The sequence below is a fragment of the Merops nubicus genome, unplaced genomic scaffold (assembly GCF_000691845.1).
Source record: "Merops nubicus isolate BGI_N331 unplaced genomic scaffold, ASM69184v1 scaffold18450, whole genome shotgun sequence".
NCBI classification, from domain to species: domain Eukaryota; kingdom Metazoa; phylum Chordata; class Aves; order Coraciiformes; family Meropidae; genus Merops; species Merops nubicus.
The window spans coordinates 1-25,713 of NW_008583759.1; the positions used below are offsets into that span (position 1 = coordinate 1).

A 25,713-nucleotide genomic window follows, 5' to 3' on the forward strand; every position below is an offset into this window, starting at 1 on the left:
AAAGGACTCTATGATTCTATGATAAATCAGTGAGGTTTAGATTAGCCTCTATCTTCTGAGTAATTTCATGTGGTGAAAATGCAGTGGAAACTTTTTCATCTTTGAAAACAGCATATATTAGTAAAACTCCAATGGTTTAAAATCATTCTTTAACGCTACAGTTTGTGTTAAGTGCTGTTGTTCTCCACCATGTCCAGCCTCTTCTTCATTAGTTTCTGATATAATTAGTTATTATTAAGTTAAAAAACCAACACCTTTTACACACATTTTAACAGTTCATTTACAAAACTATTTACCTTGGTCCAGTTAATGTATTTTATTCTGTATAATATTTAAATGTCACTACCTTATGGCTTTCCCCAAAGCTTACTCATTTCTCCAACTTTTAAATAATATAAAAATACAGTGAAATTATTGAATGTGTTCTAAGAAATAAAAGTGGGAAAAAAATACAATGCAATACTTCTGAAAGTTTGCAGTTTTCTGAAAAAGTATTGTTAAGACCTAAACCAATATATTTATTCTAATCTCTTTTGATACTGGTAAAAAACAAGTGCTATGTAGTCTTAAAATTATACGGAACCAGACGCATAGTTCATAAATGAGTTAAAGCTGCCACCTAGTTGTAAGTGTTATGCAAGACACCCAAACAATTATTTAGCAAGTTCTAGCTGGATCCTGCGATGGGTGTTGTACTATTATGATCCATTTTCTTTTCTCTCTCTAGTATTTTACAAAGTAGAACACAACTTCAGGAAAAATTAACTGGTACTTTTTAAGTTTTTTTTACTGTTTGTTCAACTCATTTCTCTGGTTTATATTGGGAGGTAAAAATGTATTCCTGAGGTATGCATGTCAAAACCTCAGTGAGATGCTCTAGCAAAACAATGTTACGAGTAGACTTGAATGATGCACAGATTGTTCAAATATAGTTTCTAAATTAAATTTTTGTGTGCTTATGGAGCACGTACCTGTGCTAATATTGAGTACAAATTCAAAAACTGGAAGTTAGGAAAAGACAGAACTAAAGTTCTTCATGCCAGATAGATTTTGCTTCTTCTGAGCATGTACAGAAATACTCGCAGCATTTAACTGCATTCTCACATAGCTGCATTAAAAAAAAATAATCTCCCTCAACTGTTCTAATGAGCTCAGCTTTCTAAAACACTGACAGATTCAGAAGACTTTTACTACTCGCCTCTCTCTGGTCTTACGTGGAAGGCTTGACGACAGAAAAGGGCAGCAATATTGAATGACAGGATCCTCCAGAGAAGGAGATCACTGTCCAGGTCGTATTCCAATGAACAATAGGAAGTGCAAGACTTAAGCCTCAAACTAGGGAGGCATTTCATACCTGACTCTATAGTGTGTATTGTTTCATGTGGGTTGGTTTGTTTGGTTGGTTTTTAAGCAAAGAAGAACTATTTTTTCAGTTCAACGGGACGTGTATTTTGGTGCATGCTGAAACAAGATGCGTAACACCAAGTGAGGTTTTAATGAGAAGAAGCTCTCAAAAGACCAGGGAATATCAGCTTATTTAGCTCTTCATCACAACACTGCCTCCTCAGCCTCTTTCCAAGACTGATCATTTCATCTCTCTATTGGTCATTCCTTCGTGACTCTTTGAATGTTGTTCACATATATAAGATTGCATACATACACCCGAAAACCCAATTTTTGTTCAAAATTAAATATTCAAAATGTGAACACTTACTCCTAACTTTGTATTGATGCATTTTCAAAGGACATGTGTTTTATAGTGGCTTTAGCATTAATATGAAAGATGCTGCACTGGGGAAAAAATTCTTTTCTCAACTATCTTTTTGTCCTAAGTCTTCATGATTGGCTTTCTTTTCACTCCTGCAAACCTGACAGTTGACTTTAAAAATGATCATCCAATTTTGAGATGCATAGTACTTCACCTGAGATTTCAGGAAAATGCCTCAATACTCTGTATTGCCAAGCGGAGTGGGAAAAGGATTGCCCGTGTAAGACACAAATTTATATAAGGGAAAACTTAAATAGAAAAAAAAGAAACAAAAATAATTTCTCATCTGAGTACAAAAGGCATTAAGTATTTAAAGATTAATGAAGATGTATAGATAGATTGCAGAAATGTCTCACCTAAAGAGTGTTTGCACATTTACAATAGTCTTAGCATCTGCCATGTAGTCTTCCTCGGCACTCATTGTACTTTCTTTGTCCACTACCACCATATTAGCTGCAAAGGTGACGCCACATCTTAATAAGTCATCTAGGCTTTTGTGAAGAGAAAGGAGAAAAAAAGAAGCAACTTAAATATGGAACACTTAAAAGATCAGGGATGGTTCAAAATTGCAGATCACAGCCTGAGTTGCTGGTTCCCTTCATCTCCATGTACAGATCATAACATCCAATATAATCTATGTTGAGTATATAATCTCAATTGGTAAACAGAATATGAATATTTTAATTAACTCATACTGTATGCACTTCAGAGGTTGTTACAGTTTCTCTCCTGTTCCTAAAATTGTAAATTCACTTCCACTTCTTAAAATAAGCCTTTAGTAGCTAGTTGGGAAGATAGTATGTCCTTACATACTGCAACAACATTTTTCATTGGAGTTACTTTTGCCAATAAACAGACCAAAATAAATGTTTTGGGTTGCTCTTTCCAACAATCATATTTCAGTTTAAAAATGTTAATAAAGGTTCTGCAAGGACACCTAATACATTCCTCTTTTAGGTTAATCTATGATTTAGAGTGTTCCCATGATGATTTGAGGAGCAGCTGTACATTAAGAAAATTTGCACTCTACCAGACAATGTTTCCTGTGAAGGCTGACAATACAAAACACAGACAACTGAGTTACAGTTCCCATCATGCCCTATAGCTTGTTTTCCAAAGTGTAGCACATTTGCTGTTTTAACAATAATATTTTCCATAGAAACTAAGCACTTCTCGAAAAGTTTAGAAAGGAATTTTCTGTAATGAAAAATGCTGCTAGGAACCTAGCAAATTTTATGTGAAAATAAGAAGAAAGGGTGAATTTCATGGTTTCCAAGGGAGATTAGAAAAATAAATTGGCAAATAATAATATAAATAAATATATAAATAAATTTGCCATATTATTCGCAAAATATATTTGCAACAATCTGTTTACTTCCAAGGTGAAAAGCTCTTTTGGCATTATAATTGCTTCTTATTTGGCCATCTAAAATATCATTTAAGTCTTCATCATCGTGATGCAGTTTTTCTTTTCAGCAACGATCTTCTTAGGTTCCTCAGTTTACATATCCAAAGTATCAAAACCAATTTATCACAGGTTAAAGAAAACCACTGATTTGTGGGTTTTATTTTACATTTTCTATGCATTTTTCCGAAACAAAGACATATTTGTTTTTTCTAAAATGTGCAGTATCACCAGTGGATGAAAACAAAAATAGAAATATTGTCCTTTATATGATCTGTATTAACAAGTTCAGAGCACAAGTAGAATTCTGTCCTTTCACTGAGCAATTCCTATTTCTGTTTTTTCAGTCAACCTCTGAAAAAAGCAGCATATTCTGAAATATCCAGATTTTCTGCATTACAACATTTCATAAGCTCAACAGCTATCCTTATTTTGGCAGTTACATCCAACTAATTTGTGCAGAATTTAAAAAATGCATTAGAAATATTATAATTCTAGTTCTCAGGTACCGCTAGCTATAGGGTTTTTAATACTGTATAGACTTCTACACAACTGTGAAGTCTGTTTGTTACCTATCTCACATTATTTATATCTGAAGACTGTAAACAGATTTCTACTACTTGATGACAAATTTTGATGAAGTTCATCCCAGCTATGAATTATGCCTATTTTTCTTCAAGCCATCCACTCCTAGCAAAAAGGAATGGGAAATGAGAGTAATTCCTTTGGTACTTTTCTCTAAAATTATAACATTTTGTGCCAGGTGAGCAAATGACAAATATATTAGATACTTAAAAGGAAATATGGGGCACTTTGGGGATGTATTCTATACCTATTCAATAAGAAAGTTTGCAAATTTTCCATTGTACTTATTAGCTAAAGTTGATCAACTTTTGTTAATTGTACATGATTTTAAAACACATTTAGGAAAACACAGGCAATAAATATGAACTGTAGTTTTAAAAATTATTGATGAAAACAAATGTCAAAAAAAGAGTTAAAATTCTTGGTTACTGCACCAGGAATTAAAGTGATTTTTATTGTCAGAAAAGATGTAGAAGTTCATGCTAGTATTACTGGGAACAGCTGAATTCTGTGTAATCACTTATTGCAAAGACAACAGACTTTTTTTTTTTTTTTTTCAATGCACTCAGTTTTAAAAACAACAAAACACTTCTAGGGAGGGATTTGGTGATTTCTGTTTGTTTTGTTTTTAAATAAACTCAGTAAATTTAATTAAAGTATAATTTTCCACATTAATAAAATCAGGTTAACGTCTTTGGGTTATTCATTACTTTGGATACTTTGAGACAAATCCATTATTCTTCTGGTATGAATTCTTTTTATAATTGTTGTGCAATTAAGAATTGGGAAAGTAGTAAATATTAAGAACCTGAGATGCTTTTTTGGTTTAGAGGAAGAAATGTAGAAAATCAAAACCTTTTCTACATATTCTTTTCAAATCTCACAATGACTATGATATTGCTAAGGGAAATCTGTAACTGTATTATGAGGAGGAGTACTTTTAAAGCCCTTGCTACAGCAGGTTGACATGGAGAAATGCTGAGACTCCAGAATTCTCATTGAAAAACTCAATTCTGTTAATTCAGGGCAGGAAATAAGTTGTTGGGTTTTGAGTTTTTATTAATTATTTTTACTGAGGGAATGAATATTATGGGCTTGTAGCCCCAATTCAAAATTAGTTATGTAGTGAAGCAAATTTCGTTTCTGCTTAATTTCATACTCTACACACAGGAGTTTACTAAAATGAAGAGGTGAAGACAGAAATGTAGAGTGGGTGATACTGAAAGTAGTGGCAGTTGAAGACTGTTGGAGACATTCAGTACTGTCAGTATTAGTACTCTTTTATAGCTACTTTTACAAACCCCTGCTCAGAAAATCCAAACAAATTATAACTAAGTACAGAATGACACTACAATCAGGGCTATAATCTGGCAACTTGTAGAAACATATTGATGCAGCTAAATATGTGTTAATCTGACATTTTTGAAGATATTAACCTGTGTTCTGTATCATAGTTTTCACTAATTATATCTTTTATAAATCAGAAATTTGAAATCCCAAATTATAGCACACGGACACGAACCATGCATGCAAAAAGAGTATCTTCAAATACAACACAAACATGCAATGACGATACACACAACAAACCAGCACTACAGTGGTAAGTTTTCTAACAGTTGTTTCACCTACTTGTCGATAGAGCCCACCATGTAGTAAACCATTGGAAACCAACAGATTGCATCCAGAAAATGCATATCTGGCCTAAGCAGCAGATGGGATTACAAAATGAAACACAATATCACAACAGCAGCATCTCTTCTAAAGTACTTAAACAAACTGATAGCTTTTTTTTAAAAAAAAAAATAAAAACAAACTTTTTAAAACTTTGGTGGTATAATATGACTTTAAACAGGAAATAGGTTTGCAGAAAGCTGTGAATCAACAGTTTGCTGTGATCATAAAGAATGATCAGAATTATTGCACTTCTTAAATCAGAAATTTTATGGCACAGCATTATTCCAAATATAAGAATGAAGGACTGATGTGAAAGACACACTACCAAGTTACACTCCAATGCATGATTTAGGACTACTTAAAATAAGCAGTAAGAATCTTCAGTTAAAATATGAAGTGGAAACCAAACCATCACTTGGTTTTTGTGACAACAGCTCCATTCAAGTCAATACAATTTTAGATGAAACTTTATTTTTAAAATCAAATGTGAAAACTAAGATAGTGTATTTTATTACATTGTTTCTTTAATCATTTACTTAATTTTTAAAATTTTACATAAAACTTGCATATCAAGAAACAAACACTGGAAATCTTAATACTCCTGTGATGTGTAGATATCATAATAAGCATATTGTTATAAATTGCCTTGATAAATAGAGAAAATGGGAATGTAGCAACATTCCCATATGTAGGAACATAGATACATTCCTCGAAGGTGGCTGAATTCCTAAGTCAAATGAAGTAAATTCTAATTTACTTGAATGGCAGCCTGAATTCCACTTCATGCACGTGTGAAAAGCATTCTGGCTTTTCAGCTATATTCTGTACTCCTGTGAATGCTGGTCTTTCAGAGGAGTCGCTGCAAACGGTGTGTACATAGAGACAACACTAAGAGGATTAGTTTAATTAGCAACTATAGTTTTTATTTTATGATAATAAGTGCAATAAAAAGCTGTAAACATCATAACAGCATTTAAGTATATGAACTCAGGCACTGTGCTGAAAAAGAGAACAAGCACCAGAGGGCACTATATGCTCACAGCTTTAATCTTAAAATCACAGCAGTCCCTTAGCCTGTTAGGCTTTTACAAATCTGTGTAAACCACTTTATGCCATAATATGTACATAAAAAAGCTTCCAAAAAACTAGAATATATATCTGCAAAGAGAAGGGTCAGCCTGGTATCAGAACCTATAAGAGATTTCTGCTGCTGTCGTTTCTTTGAATCATAGTTTGATCTACTTTTCTCCACAGCTAACCTCCATTTTTTTGTCTTCTAAGCTGTGATTTTTACGTACTGAAGCAGTACCAAAGTGTTGCAAAAAAAAAACCAAAAGGTCTCATTCATTGTCAGATTATAAGTGAATCACTCTTGCCAGAGAAGAATTTGCCTGAAATTTTAAACAGTTCATGTAAGAAAAGATGAGAATTCCAGCGAGCTCCAGGCAGATTGTAACAACACTGCAGATTTTAACGTTCTTCCATGACTTTATATAAATTGTGGACAAAGTGTGGGTGGGTGGGTGTCCTACTAGTTTAGCGAACTGTTTATTTTAGAGTCTAAAATTATTAAAAATATACCGAACTGGTCCAGGCCACTAAGTGCTTTGTGTAAAGTAGGTTAGTGTTGTCTGAACTGTTGTCATGTTGCTGTGAAACTGTTACACAGTTGCTTTTTACAGTGTTTATGGAGTTATTTAATTTTAGCAGTAAAATTTATGTTATTTTGAATATTTTTAAGAAATACTTAGCTGAAACATTGGCCATGTAGAATAAGGATACATAAACTCTCTATTGGCATTTACAGTTAGTAAAAAGTCAATTTTGTATGTCACGGTGAACGTAGGCTATTATTTTTGTCACCAACTTTTCTCAAAGATAAATGTGCCATAATTTTTTTGATTTTAAGTTGGCCAAGTGAAGAGTGATCATCTATTGAAGTAATGGCAAAATGACTTTAAAATGTATCTCACACACACATAAAAATCTACTTACGGGTTATCTAGGAGTAATACAATGGGATTTAGTTCTTTCTTTGGTCGGTAATAAGCTCTGAGTGGAACAATAAAGTTATATAAGCCATTTCCAGCAGTTTCTGCTGCAACTATAATCAGTTTATTTTTGAATCCATAGGCTTTTGCATCTTCATAGTAGTTATGTTGGCATCCCTAAAATAAAAATTAAAAAAAAATAATTCTGTGAATATGAATAAAGATATTTAGTTTTGCCATTAAAGGGTCTTAGCATGAGAAATAAGAAATTGTTTCAGATGATCTGATAAACATGACTAGACATAAACAAATGCTTGGTGATAAAAAGGCTGCGAAAACATATTATCATTTAGTAAGTGCTGATCAAAGCTCATCTCCAGAGCAGAAATCAGGATTTAACTGTGTTCAGATGCAAGAGACAAATGAGAATGCAGTTTTATCCTGTAACAGAAACTCCCTTTACCTTGTCTAGTCTTAGACAACAGAAGGGTACTTTTTCATGCAGAAGATGACAAAATGTGGGAGAGCTTCCAATATATGGAGAATAAGGAGGATAGCCTTTGGCATACCTAGGAGAATAGAACAGTTTTCAGTATAGCAAATTACTGAAACACAATTGACTATACAGTTTTATGGGATGTTGATACCTGTGTCGAAGTTTTGAAGTTATCTGTAGGCTAGCCAAGTCAAGTACATGAAATGAACTACGTTTAATAAGGATTAAAGGAATGGTTTGTTTTTTTTTTTGCTTTGATCAGTTCAATACAGTTTAACGAAAGCTATCATGGTTTTGTAGATTAAAGGGATTTTACTTTGTGGGGTTTTTTTATAGACATCTTTAGAAATGGGCTGATGCATCATAGTGTGCTGTCCTAGTGTTTTGAATGCAGATAGTGGAAAATTCCAAGGAAGGAAAAAAATGGAAATAATTGTGGTAACCCTGGTCTTCCTTCTCTATTTTTTTCCAGCACTTATCAAGAAAAAATGAGGTCATTATCGTCTTGTTTTAGTGGCATATTTTCAACATGGTTAGAATAAATTTTAAATGGCAAATCCTCTTACTGATGAGATAAATTTTCTAATTTGCCTTAGTTTCTAATAAGAGGCCTTTTAAATCCTTGTATTTCAATCTGTAGATTTAAGATGGCTTGTTCTATTACTTTTTTCATTGGGGCTTTATGATCTTCCCTGGGGTTTCTCATGCTCGCCACTGTTGGAGATGGAAAACTGTGCTAGGTGAGCCACTGGCTTAATTGTGTACTTTAGTTTTAACAACCCTGTCAGTACTCCCAATAAACATAACTGATCATCTGCACAGCAGTTACAGGATTGAATCTTCTCTTTTTATCTAAGTAATGCATCATTACTTTCAGTAACATGCTAACAAGCATTTTAAATTAGCTGTAATAATTTTGCCTCATACTGCTTTTTTTTTTTTCGTCATTCTTAGATTTTGAAGTCAGACACCTAGCCTCAAGCATTCAACAGGCCTATTAAATGATCTCATCATCACTGCATTCTCGGGACAGAAGTATTTATCTGTTTACAAATTAGCTGAGTCCTGTCCTTGTAACTAGGGAATGTAAGGAAAAGGGTGATAAAAATGCTGTTAAAAAATTGTAATATACATCCAGACCTTTATAACTGAGTATGGAAAATCTCCAGCAAATGGAGATATTAATCTGCTTTTATTTTTTCATCTCAAAATAGGCATAGCAGCATTCTTGCTAACAGACGACAGCATTTCGCAAAAGAGAACAATTCCATAATTGGCCTTTAGGGGTCTTGCTTGTTAGAATCACTTGGATTGATCTGCATGCAAAAAATTATCCAAGCTGTTTACATAATATTAGCTTTTCAAATTATGTCATTTATTTTATGTTTAAGGCACGTACTCTAAGCCTGCAGAGACTTCATCATCTGAGGGGGTAGCTTCGTCTTCGGACTGGTCACTCAGCAGATCAGAGGTCTGGAGTGAGGAGGAGTCTGCCACCTCCAGAACGGGGGCTATGCTGGGCCGCCTGCCCTCTCCACCGCCCTGGCAGGGCAGAGCCAGCGTCGGGCCGCTGGACGCCCGGCAGCCGGCGTCCTGTAGATCGATTGCCACGGTCCCTGCAGCAGCGTTGAAAGCCTTTCTCAGTGGTGGTCAAACCACTGGAAAAAAGATCCCCATATTTCATGAGGATTACCTGACTATAAGGACAAAGTCTGAAAGGAATACTAACCACGTCGACTGTGTTTACTGCATTAAAACATAACAAACATTTAAACGATAGCTGAGGAAGCCTTTTCCTGCAAAACAACTTTTCCTGACCAGTAATATTTTTAACTTCATCATACTTCACATAACGCATATTTATATATATTAGCAACCTGTAGGCTTTCAATGAGAATGGGCAACTTTTTATTTAAACAAGCTTACAAAAAATTATTACAACCAACCAGTTATGAGTGATGATATCCCCATGGGATTTTCTATTACTATGGGATTTTACTATTACTTTTTATATGAAAGTCCTAAACGATTTAATCCCATATTGTCAAGTAAAATAATAACATAAATGAATTCCATTGGTTGGCTCTTTGTTTTGTTGTTTTGGGTTTTTTTTAAATATAAGGCCAAGAGTTTAACATTTTTTCCTTTCTTTACAGTCGCATTGTATTTCATAATTTAAATGATAATTTTAGGAATACACTGCTAAAAGACTTAAAATGCTGTGTTCATTGAAATAGAATATGTTGCAAAGCACTTCTTTTTTTTTTTTTTTTTTTTTACTTACCCATGCTTGCTATTATACTGTGTACAGGTAACCTAGAAGCTCCATGATAAGATAATTTTGATTCATGTTTTTTTCTTAGCTTTTCTTGCTTCTTAAAAGCAGAATTCTCTTCTTTGGTGATATTTATATAAAAGCATATATCTGTAGAACTCATGATATATCGAGGACCTGGATTCAGCAAAATGTTTTTGTTATCTTCCTTTCTAACACCAATCAGACAGACTCCAAACCTTAATTAGAAAAGGAAAGGCATGGTTCATTTTGCATAGTCCTGTATATACCAGAATTTCCACTGACATAAATGAACCTCCGGAATATTTTTATGGTTTGCAGATTATGAACAATTGCAGATTTTTGAATGACAAATATGTTTGAAAAAAGTTATATCCTAAATAGGCCACTTCTGACCAAGTAGTTTTTATGAGCTCATGAATCCCTAAGCATTTGAATCCAATGGTTTTCTTAATCCCATAATATTCTTCTAATGCTGTTCCAGTTGATTTGTTTCTATGAGATGAATAGTCCCTTCTGGGAATCTATTAGTAGAAGAATGGATATATAACATGAAAAGGTATTAATCATGTTAAATTGTTCCATTATTCATACGTAATGGAAAGCATTTTCAGAATTCGGTTTTGTGATTCGCTCCTAGAAATCTATTTGATTAGTGACAGAAAATAAAGAATTAAAGGCAAAAAAATCTTTCTCTCACTTATTAAGTATGAGAATAAATTCAGTGTTCAGGTTTTGATATATGTTCATTTTTTTTGTATATACAAACATACATGATTCATGTTCAGTTTGTATGTTCACCTCACAGAGCAGTACTGAAAAAGTGCTGCATGACCCAGAGCCTACAGAAGATATGTTAGCATCTAACAGAAAATATATGGTTTTATTTTGAATAACAACCAAAATGTAGCAGGTACCACCCTTAAACTGAACATTTTGCATAAACTGAACATGGCATTAATGAAGCCAGTTTTCCAGCTGACTCCTAAACAAATTTTAAAAATGCACTAACACCCTCCCACCCACCCTTTTCTATGTTGTTTTGGATATGGGAAGAGACTGGTGTCCTCATATAACCTCTAAGCTACAAGGTTTTTTTCTGGTAGTCAGGCTCGTCCTATATATTCTCTTCCCTCAGACTGAGCTGGCCTATACAGAACTGACATGAGCTTTTACCTGACCAGGTGTAACTTCCAGACAAATATCCATGCAGTATTATTAGTGGTCAGATATTTAATCCCAGGAACAGAGTAATGTCTAATACTGCACCTTTGAATGCAGAGCTACACGGCAAGCAAAGCAATTAATTGTTATGTTTGAACTTTTAATTAGTGATAGGAAAATAAACATACTTTTTATGCGCATGAAAAGAAGCGTATGTGAAGCTTTTCCCCTCATACTCTGCAAAAAAAGTACTTTCTTCCAGGTTAATATGATACACTTCATTACCAGAGCATCTGCCATACATTTTCTGCCATTGTTCTGGTGATTGCTGACTGTCCCTGAAATATGTACAGATAAAGAGAATAATTTAACACAATGTAAAATTCTTATTAATCAGAATAGTATTTCACAACAGCAGAAACTACAAATGTATTTTAGAAAAATCCCATAGCTAATCTGAAAGAAGTATTTGAGATCAAAGCTTAGTAATACTGTAAGTACAGAGATTTCTTTAATGAATTAAAGAGCATTTTCTAGTAAGTAATAGGCATGTAAAATAATGTAATATCAGGAGAGATACAGCTGAATTACTTTAAATTCCCAGTATAACAAGTAGATCATTGCAAGGCAGTCTCTTCAGATGCTCCATGGCAGATTGGTTCCTGTTTGAAGTAGGTAAAGAATCGTTAAAAACAAATTATGTAGGAAAGACCCATTTAGCTTTGGTCACTTTATGTGCAAGAAAGATTTTTTTTTCTTTCTTTTTTTTCTGCATTTGCTTATCAGTTATCTTCAGCATTAACCCTATGGACATTTTTAGTCACTATGCCTTGTATACTGTGACAAATATATACCTTCTTTTCTCAAGGAAATAAAAGTAATTCTTACTTTAATGATACTAAGCAAATAATTCTTTACTATATGCAGATAATGTTCTTATCCAAGTGAACTTTTAGTGGAAATGTTCCATAACTCAGCTAACATTAAAATTTGCAGACTTGAGCGTTTTGTGAACTTCTTACTTTATCAAGTTTCACGTGGAAACAAGGTTCTGTCTGCAGGACTTTTACTGGATACAGTGGATGCATATATATATACACACACATATATACATAGATAGAGCAAATTTGTCAAGTTTTATGTCCTACTTTTTGATACTTGGACTAAGTTCTTAGGATATTGGGATGTGCTCCTTTGTGATCATTTATACATTTTCAGTATCTTAACACAATTTCTTTTTTTTTAAATTCAATTTACCATTTTTCTCCACCCTTAGCACAGAAAAAAATTTGTTTCAAGCTGGTAATAACAAAACCATTTTTTTTTATTGCAACAGCACTAACAAACAGCACACTAACTGTAGAACAGCAGAGTTGGAAATGTAATCACAGAAGAAAACTTTGCCATAGGTACTTTTTCCCACTAAAATAAAATATTCACCTGTTTAAAGTCTGCTTGGTTCCAGTTAGTTGTCTAAAAGCTTCCCATGGGGCTGTTCTGTAAAGATGACATTAAGTTCAAGTCAGAAAGGCTATTCTCTTCTAATATTTTGTAACATAATACAAACCCTAATAAACTTCTATTACCAGATTAGATAAGTAGATAACACTTAAAAGTAAATTTTAAGAATAATAATTAAGATCAATAATAAGATTATGAAAAAGATTCAGGGTAGAATTTTGATGTCTTACAGACTGAGGTTTTGAATTCCATACAAAGCTGAATAGACAATGGGATTATTTACATCTAGTTTGTTTAATGTGACAAATAGCATTAAAGACCAAAGTCAGTTCACATAAACAGCAAAGAAATTCCCCTTAATATCAACAGCAAATTGATCTGTTCAAAGTTGCTTAGAAAACACTTTCCCCAGTCTCCTCACATATTAATACCAGAAGATAGGTAGCTTTAATTTATGTAGACATTTTTTTAACTGTTTATTCTATTATCATTCTAATAAGAACAATAGAGAATATTTTTTCCTGTTTTCTGCTGCTAGATATTGCCTTCAGTAATTTTCCCGTGCACTTATCTTCATGATTATCAGAAATGAGCTTGTACTATTGAAAGTGTCACATTATCTCTTAATAACAGCAAATAGATTTCCTACGATAAGAGTACAATGAACAGTCAGGACAATGTTTTACCTATAGACTGTCAATTAACTGTTTTGTTCCATTATTAAAATGCAAGTCACTCAGGTTAAGAACATAACTTGACTAAATTAACAAATGTTAAGAAGACAGAACGTGAAAATGGTCATATTTTCCCTTAATGAATGACTTTTGACCAGGGAAATGACAAAAAGCAAGAAATGGTCTGGTCATTTCCTTGATCATCTCCTCTGGCGACATGCACCTAAAACACTGTGTAAAAATAAGTGCTAATCTTGGTGGAAAGGTAAGGCATAGGTAATGATCTGAACTTGGTTATCTGTGATAACAACTTGAACAAATATTCCCAGTCACTACATTGAAGTCACTAAACTTGTGAATCAACATATATGGGGCTTCTGTGAATAGAAACCTGAATGAATTATTACGAAAATCTTCCCAGTGACTTTGAATAAACTTTAGAGAGACTATCCAAGATTGGATTCATTGCAATATCCCCATAATCCAAGTCTGTTCTTTTTATGTAAGGAAGACAATACTGATCAGGATTTAAAACCCAGGTCCTACATGAAGTTTAATGCAGGTCCTGGTTGTAACCAGGTAACAAAAGGATAATTAAACAATAGCCAAAGTGAACGAAAGCAGTTCACTGCTAACATTAAGAGTATTTGTTAAATAGACTTCCATTTAGAGCTAATTTAATATTTAGTTTGGATATCAATGCGTGTATAGTTGATAAAGCTGATGGAAAACACTCTGCTAGCTGTTAAGAATGGTACTCTCCTTTCACATGCATATAATACAAAACAGCTAAAAAGGGTTCTGTACTCTGTGCATGTCAGGTAATGAAAGCTAGGCAGATGAAGAATGCATTTCACCACGACTCCCAGGAGGCACAGAAACAGTATTTTTTGTCTTCATATTAACAGATTCTAGTACAGACAGTGCCATTAAAATCTTGACATTTGTTGTTCTTAGTAGTAAAATTTCTGGCAGTAATTTCACTTTTCCCTTCCCAGGCACAGGGGAATACTACAAATGCCATATAGAAGGTTAAATAACCCTGCTCGTAAACATCAGGATGTCACTGGGTCCATGGTTACTTGGAAAGAAGCATACACTTTTACTGGACTCTCAGATGTATTCTTGCTCAGTCCATACACACACATTCCATTTCTACAGACATATTTGAAGATTTAGTCTTTAATGCCTCTCTCTGCCCACAACATTTTAATAAGAATACCTTATTATTCTGAGAATATGTATAATGGAGATATCCTAGATGTGGTAAAATTATTTTGGTAAATACAGAGAGGTTTTATTGTGACTCTGCAGTCTGTAGAGACACCGTAATTCTGTACCCCTTCCGGCAGCATGGTTATTGTTAAAAACCATCTCTCCGTACGTGTGTTTGCTTGTCTCCTGGCACTGAATAGCAAATAATATTTCACATGTTATCAGAAAAAAAAACAAACATTTTTTTAGTACAACTTTTAGATGTGTACAAAACTAGACCTTCAGATTAATATATTGAAATCAGTATTCATAGGTCTTGGTGTTATTAAGTAGAACTGTGTGATCCATGATTCAATCTAATAAATTTGCAATACAAATTTTTCATATCTTCTACTGTAGAAGTGATACAACAGCATGCAGCAAATTGTTAAATGTTTTGGGGGTATGTTTCTCTGAAATTATATCTTTAGTAAAATATCTTGCCACTTTTATTCTGCAGAAAGTTCTAATTTCTTTTTAAAAACTGTAGTTGACTGGGAGTTCAGGGTAAGCTATTTTCCAAAGAATACCAGCTACAACTTTTACAAGGTAGTTGTTATTTTTTTATGGTAGTATAAACTTACTGTCCCCTAGAGGTATGAACCAGCAGTGTGATTAATGTAGAGGTAGCTGGGCATATACAGTTTAGAGCTAGCATAGCATATTTGAATTCCTCTTCACACACCACATGATCTGTAGAAAAGAAGAAGATATAAATCGTTTTACAAAAATACTTCCCCCTGAGCAGAATTGTAACTTCCTTTCCTTGTCTAGGTAGGAAAATGGTGAAGATAGGGACAATCAGTATTTGCCTCCAGACCTCCATCTTCCTTTTGAGCCTGGAGAGAGCTGTGTATGATTTGCCGTATCGATGCTAACTCTGATTGCATGGGTAGTGTTAATTTTGCATCCAGTTCATACCTTCTGTCCTGCAGATACACAAGGAGAGGACGCAATGGCTCTGTGAATCTCACTCCTACTACCTCGCCACACTAGTAAGTGTAAGCCATACAAGTAAGCCAGGTAGCATAATCAAGTTTGTATCTTCTGCACCTCCTGCAGTTTTGAGTAGTCTGGCATAGAGACATCAAGCATTGTACAGATCCAATTTTGTGTTCAGGAAATAGCATATGTAGGATATTGCAATGCAGCAGTGCTGATGGATTAGATAGACTGTACTGGCTTGCAGACTGGTTGTTTGGCTGGGGCTCTTCGGTGTGTGATGTAGATTTGACTAATATCTCTCCCAGGAACTGCTACCAGCTGCTTGCTCCTTACAATCTAGGTAACAGGCTGCTTGTTTTTTCTCTTCCAATTTTTTTACAACTTGGCATTCTTTTCACCTCTGTCCTTGTCTGGCTTTTGTAATCACAAATTGTGCTTTGTTTTTGAGAGTCCTTACAAGAAAGTATGCCTGCAAATTAGTACTTGCTGTGATGGAACAGTACTAATGACATACCTATGTTTTTTTCTGGTTTTTAATGGAATTTAGGAGAGGGGAAGTGAGAAGAGAAAGCAACAGAGATATTATACCTAGTCCTCTATATTGGCTTATACTAATAACTGCCAAATCTCCTGCACATACTTTCACTATTTTATGAATTATTATTCAACATGGATGATGATTTCTTAAAATGGAGATCGTAGTTAAATGCTATCCAGTATTGGTGATGACATGAAAAGGAACTAGAAATTACTCTAGTGTCATTCACATATACCTGACAGCATTAAAATAGATATCAGAAGAGGTAAGCACAAAACTTAGAACTTAATTAAACTTAAAATCAAAAAGGTTTTCTAAAGTCATGGAGGCATTGCATGTTAAATCATTTTTTTTTCTTCTGAATTTAGTGTTTGATTCAGTGTACGTTACTTGCAATGTGAGCAGAATTGTTTCTGATGAGGAATAATAATATAAGGAGTACAGCTGATGGTCAAAACGTATGCCATAAGAAAATTACTGAGTAAAAGTAAGCAAATAATCTCCTCACCTAGATCTATTTGTCTATATACTCTACTTCTAGTTGCACTAAATGCATCACTGAAATCCTCAGAGCCACCTTAGCTTTCTAAGCTATTTTCAAGATAGAATTTATGGTATAGCTATAAGCATGCCACTTACTGAAAACAAAAGTGAGGGTGTACTTTGCATGCCTTCTCTATTCCTTTTGAAAAAGTTTCTATAGGCTTTTCAGTAACAGAACTGTTGACTCCTGAAAGGAGAAATTAATTCTCTCATTTTCTGATGATCAAGGCCTGTTTAAACATTGTAGGGAATGAATGAATGAAGTTATATAAGACACTGTCAAATATAGAACAAAAAGAGATTTTTTTTTTCCCTCCCCTAAATGTATTTCAGGTATAGCAATTAAAAATTCCCTGAAAAAAATATTGCAGACAGAAATATGGTTTTAGTTAATCATGTGTAGAGATTTTGAGAGATTAAGGCTTGGTTAGAGTATCTGCATTCCAGTACCATTAATCAAGTGGCAAAGATTAATGAAATTGAATATTGACTCCCTAGTATTGAAGGAATGAGAACTCTCCATGTTTCTGAATTTGTATCAGATTTTGCCAAACAACCTTCCCCGTCTTTTTGTTTTGTTTTGTTTTGTTTTGTTTTGTTTTGTTTTGTTTGGAAAGTTGTTATATTATCCTAATACTTCTGAAAATAGAAGCAAGAAAAATATACTGGAAAATCATTTTGTCATCTGTTATTTCAGATCTTGCGCAATCTTGAAACAAATTTTACATGCTGACATAAATATGTATAAATTGAAATGAAAAAATCATGGCTGGTACAATGCAAATGAAAAGTACGCCTCAAATTAAATGTTCTGTATCTTCTACGCTCCTTAAAGTATATATGGTGGACTTTTTGGCTGCATTTTATGTAAAATGCTGCCAAATATAGCACACGGCAAACAGACTGCTGTCCTACAACAGTCACCCTAATCTCATACGTGTAAGAGGTTCACTTTGTGTTGTCACGTGTTTCCTACAGAAGGAGCCATGGAGCTGGGACTGACAGGACTACTCTCGCTCCAGTGCAGACTTGTGTGAGCTAGTTATGCCGTTCATGACTTTTTCTTCATCTGTAAAATGGGTATGTGAAAATAATACCCTACATACTTCAGAAGCGTTTTGAAGCTTTTGAATTCTCAGGAGTACTTTGAGTATGCTAGGTGAAAGATTCTCTAGTGCTCTGATTACCCTGCTTAGAAATATTGTAGCCATCAGAAACAGGAGGAGAGATCCTACGGGTTTCTCTTCTTGGCTGGAGGTAAGTTCTTGTATTGGACACAAAAATAAACTGCCTGTTTCTCCAATTATTTGATAGGTTATAGCTTGCCTATAAGGTTAGTGTGTTTTGTATTTATGTTCATGACTCTTATTGTAGAGCTGTGGTGAGTGGCAGTGAAGCAAGCAGAGGAAACTGCAGTTTATCTTAAGCTGAATATTAAATATGTCAAATCAGTTTACCAAACAGAAGTATTTTGATTGTATTTATACTAAAGAAATGCTCCTTTTAGAATTCCCAGAAGCTGTAGTTTCTGCTGAAAATATATTTTGACAGAAAATTTGTTTCTAGGTCTGCCTCAAACAGATACAGTAATGCAGTGCAGTGAGTTATGACTTCTGCAGTGTTCCTGAGGATTAGACATACTCAGAATATTACTTTATGCCTGCAGCATCAGCCATGTGTCCTAGAATGTCCAGGACCTGACACAATTGTTCTGAGAAACCTTACTGTTTTCAGTGTGTTAACATGATCATTTCCAGACCTGACAGAGAAAAATGCCCATCCATTATCTCTAGGCTATTTTTATCTGTAATTGGATAGATTAATCATCAGATGCATCCAATATCCATTTTGGTGAATCTCAACCATGTTCCTTTCAGACAAACTACTGCAGGTTTAATGTCAGACCTTACCAATCTGTGCTAATTCATTGGTGCATTTTGAATAAATAGAAAATGCCAAAATGTATCCCCAGTTCCCAGAACTGTGATTATACATAATTTCTGACGGTTCAAGGTAAAACAATTTAATTTCTTTTCTAGTAAATATATAAAAGCTATTAAATTCAACTCAGAAAATATGGAATTTGCTCCAGCTTCTGAATTGCATAAATTTATTGCTCTGCTGTGGACAATCTTCATTTTATTTCATGTTTGTGCTGAAATGCAAGGCCAGATGCATGCATTAAGGGTACATAGCCTTTTGCAGCCCCATGTGCTGGAAAAACAGGAAGATTAAGAAAACCATATGTAATTGCCAGTGAAGGAAAATGCAGTATTAGTGAAAGAAAAACTGGGCATGTCAAGCAGTTGTACCTTGGAGATTACTAAGGAGTAATAAAAGCATTTCAGCTTAAGACAAGGTGGTTAGCAATGGTGATACAGTGCTTCCTTGCCCACCTGACAAGTGTCATATAAAAATGACTGTTCATTTATAGTGTTCATACTTTGAACTGGCAAAGGAGTTTGCTGGGACAAACACGCCTTGTACTTTTCAGATTCCACTGCAGAATCATATTTAAACACAGAGAAATATTTCCACAATATTAATATAAGTGTAGGTTACCATTTTAAACAAAGTAGTTAAACTCCACTGTAAAAAAAAATAACAGAGAAAGCGCAGGATGCAAGGACGTGTGGCTGGCAACAGGTCAGCAGCAGGAAAGCTGCCTCCCTGTGCAAAGGGTTTCCATTCTCTTGCAGTGATGACAAGAATAAGAAGTTCTTGTACTCTCATTAAAGAGAGGAAGAATGTAGAAGTTTTGCCTATAATCGTCCTTTACACTGTTTCTGAAGCCTAAGACAGAAAAATTTCCAGGATGCTCTTCTATGGGAAAATGCAGTCAGGGTCTAAGTCTTAGAACTGTCTCGTGCAATCTAGGACAACTGGTCAACCTAATATAAGCTGCTGTAAAATTTGGATTATAGTGTTTTATACATTTACAGTGCAGTTAAAAGTGACACTTTTCTTAGGAGAACTTTCTGAAACTCTTTAATTGTATTTTTTTCTAAATTCAGAAACTTTCTTTTTGACTGTTATAGTCCCTAAGCCTGTGTGTAAAGGAAAAACAAAATAATCTTATTACTGAATATTTCAGGTTCATAAAGATGCACAATACTGTTTTGGGAAACCTGTAGAAGAAAGGAGTAATTTTTTAAAGGGCTATCAAATTTAAAAGAAGGTTTTGCATTAAGGCAGTAATAAAGCGATGCTGAACCATAATAGGAAAAGCACTTAAAAAAATGTTCCATATGGTTATGATGAATTCTATTTGTAAGCACTCCAGACAGGGCTATCATTTGCAGCCCCCACTGGGGTAGGTATTTCAGAATGAAGAAGAGTTGGATGAGATTAATAACCATATTAGAGTCCTCTTAGGAAAATGTATGCAAACAAATGTTGTTCTCATGACTCTAACAGTGGCCTAATCCTTTGCAGTAGGTAAGCATCCAGTGGTGATATTTATATCATGTTCATAACCTTTTTGAATTTAAAACTGCATTAAAAATTTCCTGTGCTTTATATGTCCAAGATTAAACTAATCTTGAAGGGAGGTTTGTAATTCTCTGCCTTTACTACTGTGCAGAGAGAATGTGTGGAAATGGATGCAGAGATCCCCATAAGCCATGTGAAATTCTATTGGGAAGTCAGGTGCTATGTAAACATTTAGACTTACAATACAGTATTACTATAATTAATATTAGAGAACATAAATGACGGCAGTAGGATACCAGATGGATTAATCTCAGCTGAAGAAAATACTACAAAAAGGGTTTTGTTGTTGTTGTTTACTTTTTTAAAAACAAAAGGTGTCCAAACTCTCAATCTGAAATTTAAGAGCAGGTATGAAAAATTACCTCTGTTTTGCAAGCCTAGTTAAGTTCACACAGAGACAAGCCATTAAGAATAATGAAACTCTCTTAAAAATGCAATTAGGAACAACAAATTAATACAGTTACTGATAAAGAAAAGTGGCCATGGCTAGGGAGAAGAGCTCATGTTTGTGCTGTGTGGCTTTAATGGGAGATGAAAAAGCACCATCATTCTTGTCACAGCATGAGTCTTATTCCCTGCTGTGCCATCTTACAGTTTGAGATTGCACTTTTATAACTTCTGAACTGTTATTGATGCTTTCTTACTTTCTAACCTAGCAGTAAATTCAGTAGCTTTTAAAATTACAGCTTTAACAGTTGCCCTGGAATTGTTCTGTACTGGAATTTACTTCTTCATTGCATTCTGGCATGATGGGGATGAGTAGTATTTTTCCATAGTTTTATTTTTATTTTGTATGAATCAGCAATCTTTTCTTCCTTAGAACACTCTTCAGGAAAATTGAATTTTCAAAATTACAGTTGAAAAGGAAAGCTTTGCCTCTACTTGATAGAGATATTTTTCCAAAGATAGGCAAAATGAGTTCATTATAAAAGCATTGGCATGTTTTTGCACATAAGCATGTCGATGTCTCTGTGTACATATGTATGTATGTGTGCATTGAGAGAGAGACCTACCTACACAGTGTAGAGAGAGAGTTTGTCGAAGTAAAACTGGTAATCTGTTCTTATAAGAGAGGATTTGTTTGGATTTCTTGACATCATTTTGCATTTTATGTCATAGTTTCTAAGGCATGCATTTTACTGAATATAGAATTATATGTCTCTTTCCAAAATATTTGAAAGCAGTTAAAATAATGTTTTTCGTATCACTTAAAAGAAGAAAACAACAAGGCAACAGGAAGGTTGGTTTTTGCAGTTGCTTGCTTGTTGGATAAAATTTGGCCTCTTCTGGTCAGATCATCTCATATAACCCTTAGTATCAGTATGTTTTAGTAGAAAGAAATTATTTAGAGATATTGATATAGCATGCTGGAAACCTACTAGGACCTATAATTAAGAAGTAACAATGTGTTATATATCAAATAATTCTACTCTGTATATTATGTAACATAAAAGAATAATAATCCTTGAAAGTTCTTATAACTAAGACTTTAATGTAAACCATGACATATTACTATTGATAAGATGTATACAGCCCATGTTATTTTACAGTACTTTGCTCTAAATCTGCTTCTAGCCACCAATAAATATGCCTGGGGAATCTCACCTTGCTTTTGTGTATGAAACAAACTGCCAAATACTAACCAGTGTTTTAGATGGCTGAAATCTTACACTTACCTGCAAACTTGATGTGGAATTTATTCTCAGGTTTCAGTATTTGGACATACAAAGGACAATTTGGAGCAAAATCTTTAACTGCCCATGCTCTTAAAATGGTCTGATGATCCTAGAATAGAGTATGAGGTGATGAGAATAAAATATGACATTAGAAAAAGAACCTCTTATCAATCTGACTTAATTGAAAAAAAATCATTTTAATACTGTATAATACCAGCTGGTATGGATGTTGAAGTATATGTTATGTAATTAATATTACATATGAGGTATATTATGTATTTTAAAATAATATATATACACAGACACAGACAAAACAGTCATTCTGTAGACACAGACAAGGGTGAGGCACTCTCAATCTTCACCAAGGTCTATCAGGCTTCTGATTTGAGGCAGACGTCAAGCAGGAGAATCACCAGCAGTGGATGATCTCAGACAAGAAGTGCTTCAGAGAACTCAACCCCTATGAGGCCAAAGGTTCTGCTGGGTGAAGAGAGAGCAAGCCCATGTCCTTGTACAGTTACTTTCTTATATTTGAGTGGTTGTGGAGACTGGGGAGGTCTTCAGCAATTGCAGAAAAATTAATAGTTTCACCCATCTTCAAACCAAAGGATGATCTGGGGAGCTGTACCTCTGGGCGCATGAATTTCCATGTTCAGACATTACAGTCTGGATAAATGAAAAACTGTATGGGTAAAATGCTGGTTAGATGATTGGAGACCAAGGGCAACAATAAATGACATCTGCTCTACCCCAGGACCCGGGGCAAGTGGAGTGTCTCAAGGATCTACACTGGAACCTGTTCTGTTACATATCTTTATCTATGGCTTGGATGAGGTGAAAGAGTGCACGCTCAGCAGACTTGCAGATGATACAAAAGTAGAGGGAGCAATCAAAAGACTTGAGGGCAGGACTGCCATTCAGATGGGCCACGATAAGATGGAGGAATAGGCTGAGAAGAACCTCATGAAATTCAGCAAGGGCACAAGCAGAGTCCTATCTCTGGAACTGAGTGACCACCTGCACTGGCACAGGCTGGGTGCTGCCTGGCTGGGCAGCAGCTCTGCTGGGAAAGACCTGTGGTTCCTGTCAGAGGTCAAGCCAAGCACAGGCTGGCAGCACCTTGGGCTGGTTTAATAGGAGATGAGAGTGATATGGTCTGTGTGCATAACTGATCCCTGTCAGACTAAAGACCTCCTGAGCTTCCTTCCAACCTCCATCACCCTGTGATCCTGGTATAATATATTCTGTTTGCTGAAATGCAGAATAGGGACTTTATTTCCACAAATCTTGTCCTAGTAAGGTATTTCGTCCCTCTTCTATCTTTCTGCAAGTGTTGGGGATCATATAATTTGGAAGGGGTGGGATTTGGATGTGGAAGAATGGTGTGAAAACTTAAGATGGTGGTGATGAGTCACGTCTAATTAATCAGGAATGATCTATTAGATATGTCATTGCAAAGAGAGTTAGAATTTAAGTAACGTTAATGAGGGCATCAGGAAATAAGAGTTTTAAATTCTTTAAAATCCCAGCTCAATTAAAAACAAATCTACATTTTTGTGCAACTAAAACATTTGCATAAATGATGTCAGAACATAGCCAGCTACTGACCAAAGGATTCCAATAGATTTTCCAGGCCATTAGTTTTTGTACTTGTTACCACATGTCAAAAGTGATTTAACTGCAGGAGGGTTACTGCTATCTCATGTAAGTGAACTATGTGATCATACATTCCTATACAGAAATTCATGAAATACAGCTAATTTCACTGTGCCAGACAGCACGTTTTTGTTTTTTTGTTGTTTTTTTGTTTGTTTGTTTGTTTGTTTTTTTGTTTGTTTTGTTTTTTTTTTTTTTTAATTTCAGAACTCAAAAAGGATATTTGTGATCTGAATGTAGGAAGCAATACTTGGGTTGAAATGCCTAGTCATGAAATTGGAGGTACTAAAAGATAAAATACAAAGAATGATTCATTATGTCTGCAGCATCAACAATCAGAAAAGCTTTCAGAGTCATGAACACAAGGGAGAATCTCTGCCTGGAACAGAGTGTAATTGACATTTTCAAACCATAATATTTTAATGTCACTTGAGATGTCAGCAAGTACTTTTTCTACTAGAAATACCAGACTAGAGTCTTAAGAAGATGACCTTTTGAGGATGGTAAAATACATTATTGCACATTTTTTATTCCTAACTGTTTCAGAGATGTAGGTTTACTGTGTCCATCGTGAGCAGAACTGTCACCCTGGACTTTCGGAGGGCAGATTTTGGCCTCTTCAGGAAAGTGATAACAGAGTCTGTTGGGAGGCCATCCTGAAGGACAAAGGAGTCAAGGAAAGCTGGACATATTTCAGGAAGGAAGTCTTAAAGGCACAGGAGCAGGCCACCTCTATGTCCCTAAAGATGAGCCGCTGCGAAGAAGACTGCCCTGGCTGAACAGAGAGCTTTGGCTGGAACTCAAGGACAAAAGGAGAGTTTTATGGCCTTTGGTTGAGGGGGAAGGCCACTCATGAGGACTACAAGGATGTAGTGAAGCTACGCAGGGAGAAAATTAGGAGGACCAAAGCCCAACTAGAACTCAGTTTGGTTACTGTTGTTAAAGACAATGAAAAATGGTTCTATAAATACATTAACAACAAAAGGAGGACTAGAGAGAATCTTAATCCTTTACTAGATGCAGGGAGAAACATAGTGACCAAGGATGAGGAAAATTATATTTAATACCTTCTTCACCTCGGCCTTCAATAGCAAGACCAGATGTTCTCCATGTACCCAGCCCCCTGAGCCAGAAGATGGGGACAGGGAGCAGAATGAAGCCACCATAATCCAGGGTGAAGTGGTATGCGATCAGCTGCTCCACTTAGACACACACAAGTCTATGGGGCTGGATGGGAGCTACCAAAGGGTATTGAGAGAGCTGGAAGAAGTGCTCACCAAGCCACCTTCCATCATGTATCAGCAGTCCTGGCTAACTTGGGAGGTCACACTGGACTGGAGGCTAGCATTTGTCACGTGGATGTTGTCTACCTGGACTTTAGTAAAGCCCTTGAACCGTTTCCCTGGAGAAGCTGGTAGCTCATAGCTTGGACAAGCTGTCAGCAGTAGAAGTGGTCTTTCATATATTTATATACCCTACTAATGAGTTATCTATAGGATAATTCCAAAGAGACTTCTCTTCCCACCCCTTCTTGGGTTAAATCAGCAGATGCACTGTCCTGAGGCACCTTAGTTTGGTGGAACAGTATGATATAGGCTGCCCACTGAAGTCACTGGCTAGCTTTGTGATGTGGCACAGGCTACTGTTCTATACCCACCAATTAAAAATAGTTGTCATCAAGACTGAAGTACAATTTGAACTCTCTTTTAAGAGTTGCATCATGCAGAAGTGAAACAGGTGTCTGTCCTGCTTGCTGTAGCACATAAGCAGCTTGGTCTGAGATGTCCAAATAGCATTTGATAGAATACATTGGCAGACATTTGTCTTGCCAGAGAAGAGAAAGTTCCTGGTAGGAGACTTTGGAAAATTGACAGATTCCTGGTCTGATTGTTGAAGTTCCTACTCCTCCAAGTGAAAAAGGAAGCAACTGGCAATTTTTATGAAGCAACTGCATGTCATCTGTTATTGTACTTTTCTTCTGAGCTATAGTTGAGATCCATGGTTCAGAAACAACACAGACCTTGACACTAGAACTCACTAACTGAAATTAATGAAATAACTAACTAATGAAATAGCAAGCAAAGAACAGCCAATG

At 35.2% G+C, this 25,713-nt stretch overlaps 1 protein-coding gene across 1 annotated transcript in view; it reads right to left on the reverse strand.

The window, feature by feature from the left end:
• Positions 1-2,124: 2,124 nt before the first annotated feature.
• The window catches only part of KCNT2 (potassium channel, subfamily T, member 2), a gene marked incomplete at its 3' end in the record, with an annotated part of 110,137 nt that continues 86,548 nt past the window's right edge, over positions 2,125-25,713 (reverse strand). The window contains exons 13-21 of the mRNA XM_008942165.1: positions 21,963-22,071; positions 15,353-15,461; positions 11,568-11,717; positions 10,204-10,433; positions 9,319-9,535; positions 7,887-7,992; positions 7,428-7,600; positions 5,388-5,459; positions 2,125-2,259 (exon numbers count right to left, since the gene is read on the reverse strand). Coding sequence (XP_008940413.1) covers positions 2,125-2,259; positions 5,388-5,459; positions 7,428-7,600; positions 7,887-7,992; positions 9,319-9,535; positions 10,204-10,433; positions 11,568-11,717; positions 15,353-15,461; positions 21,963-22,071 — 1,301 coding nt within the window. The remainder of the gene's footprint in view (positions 2,260-5,387; positions 5,460-7,427; positions 7,601-7,886; positions 7,993-9,318; positions 9,536-10,203; positions 10,434-11,567; positions 11,718-15,352; positions 15,462-21,962; positions 22,072-25,713) is intronic.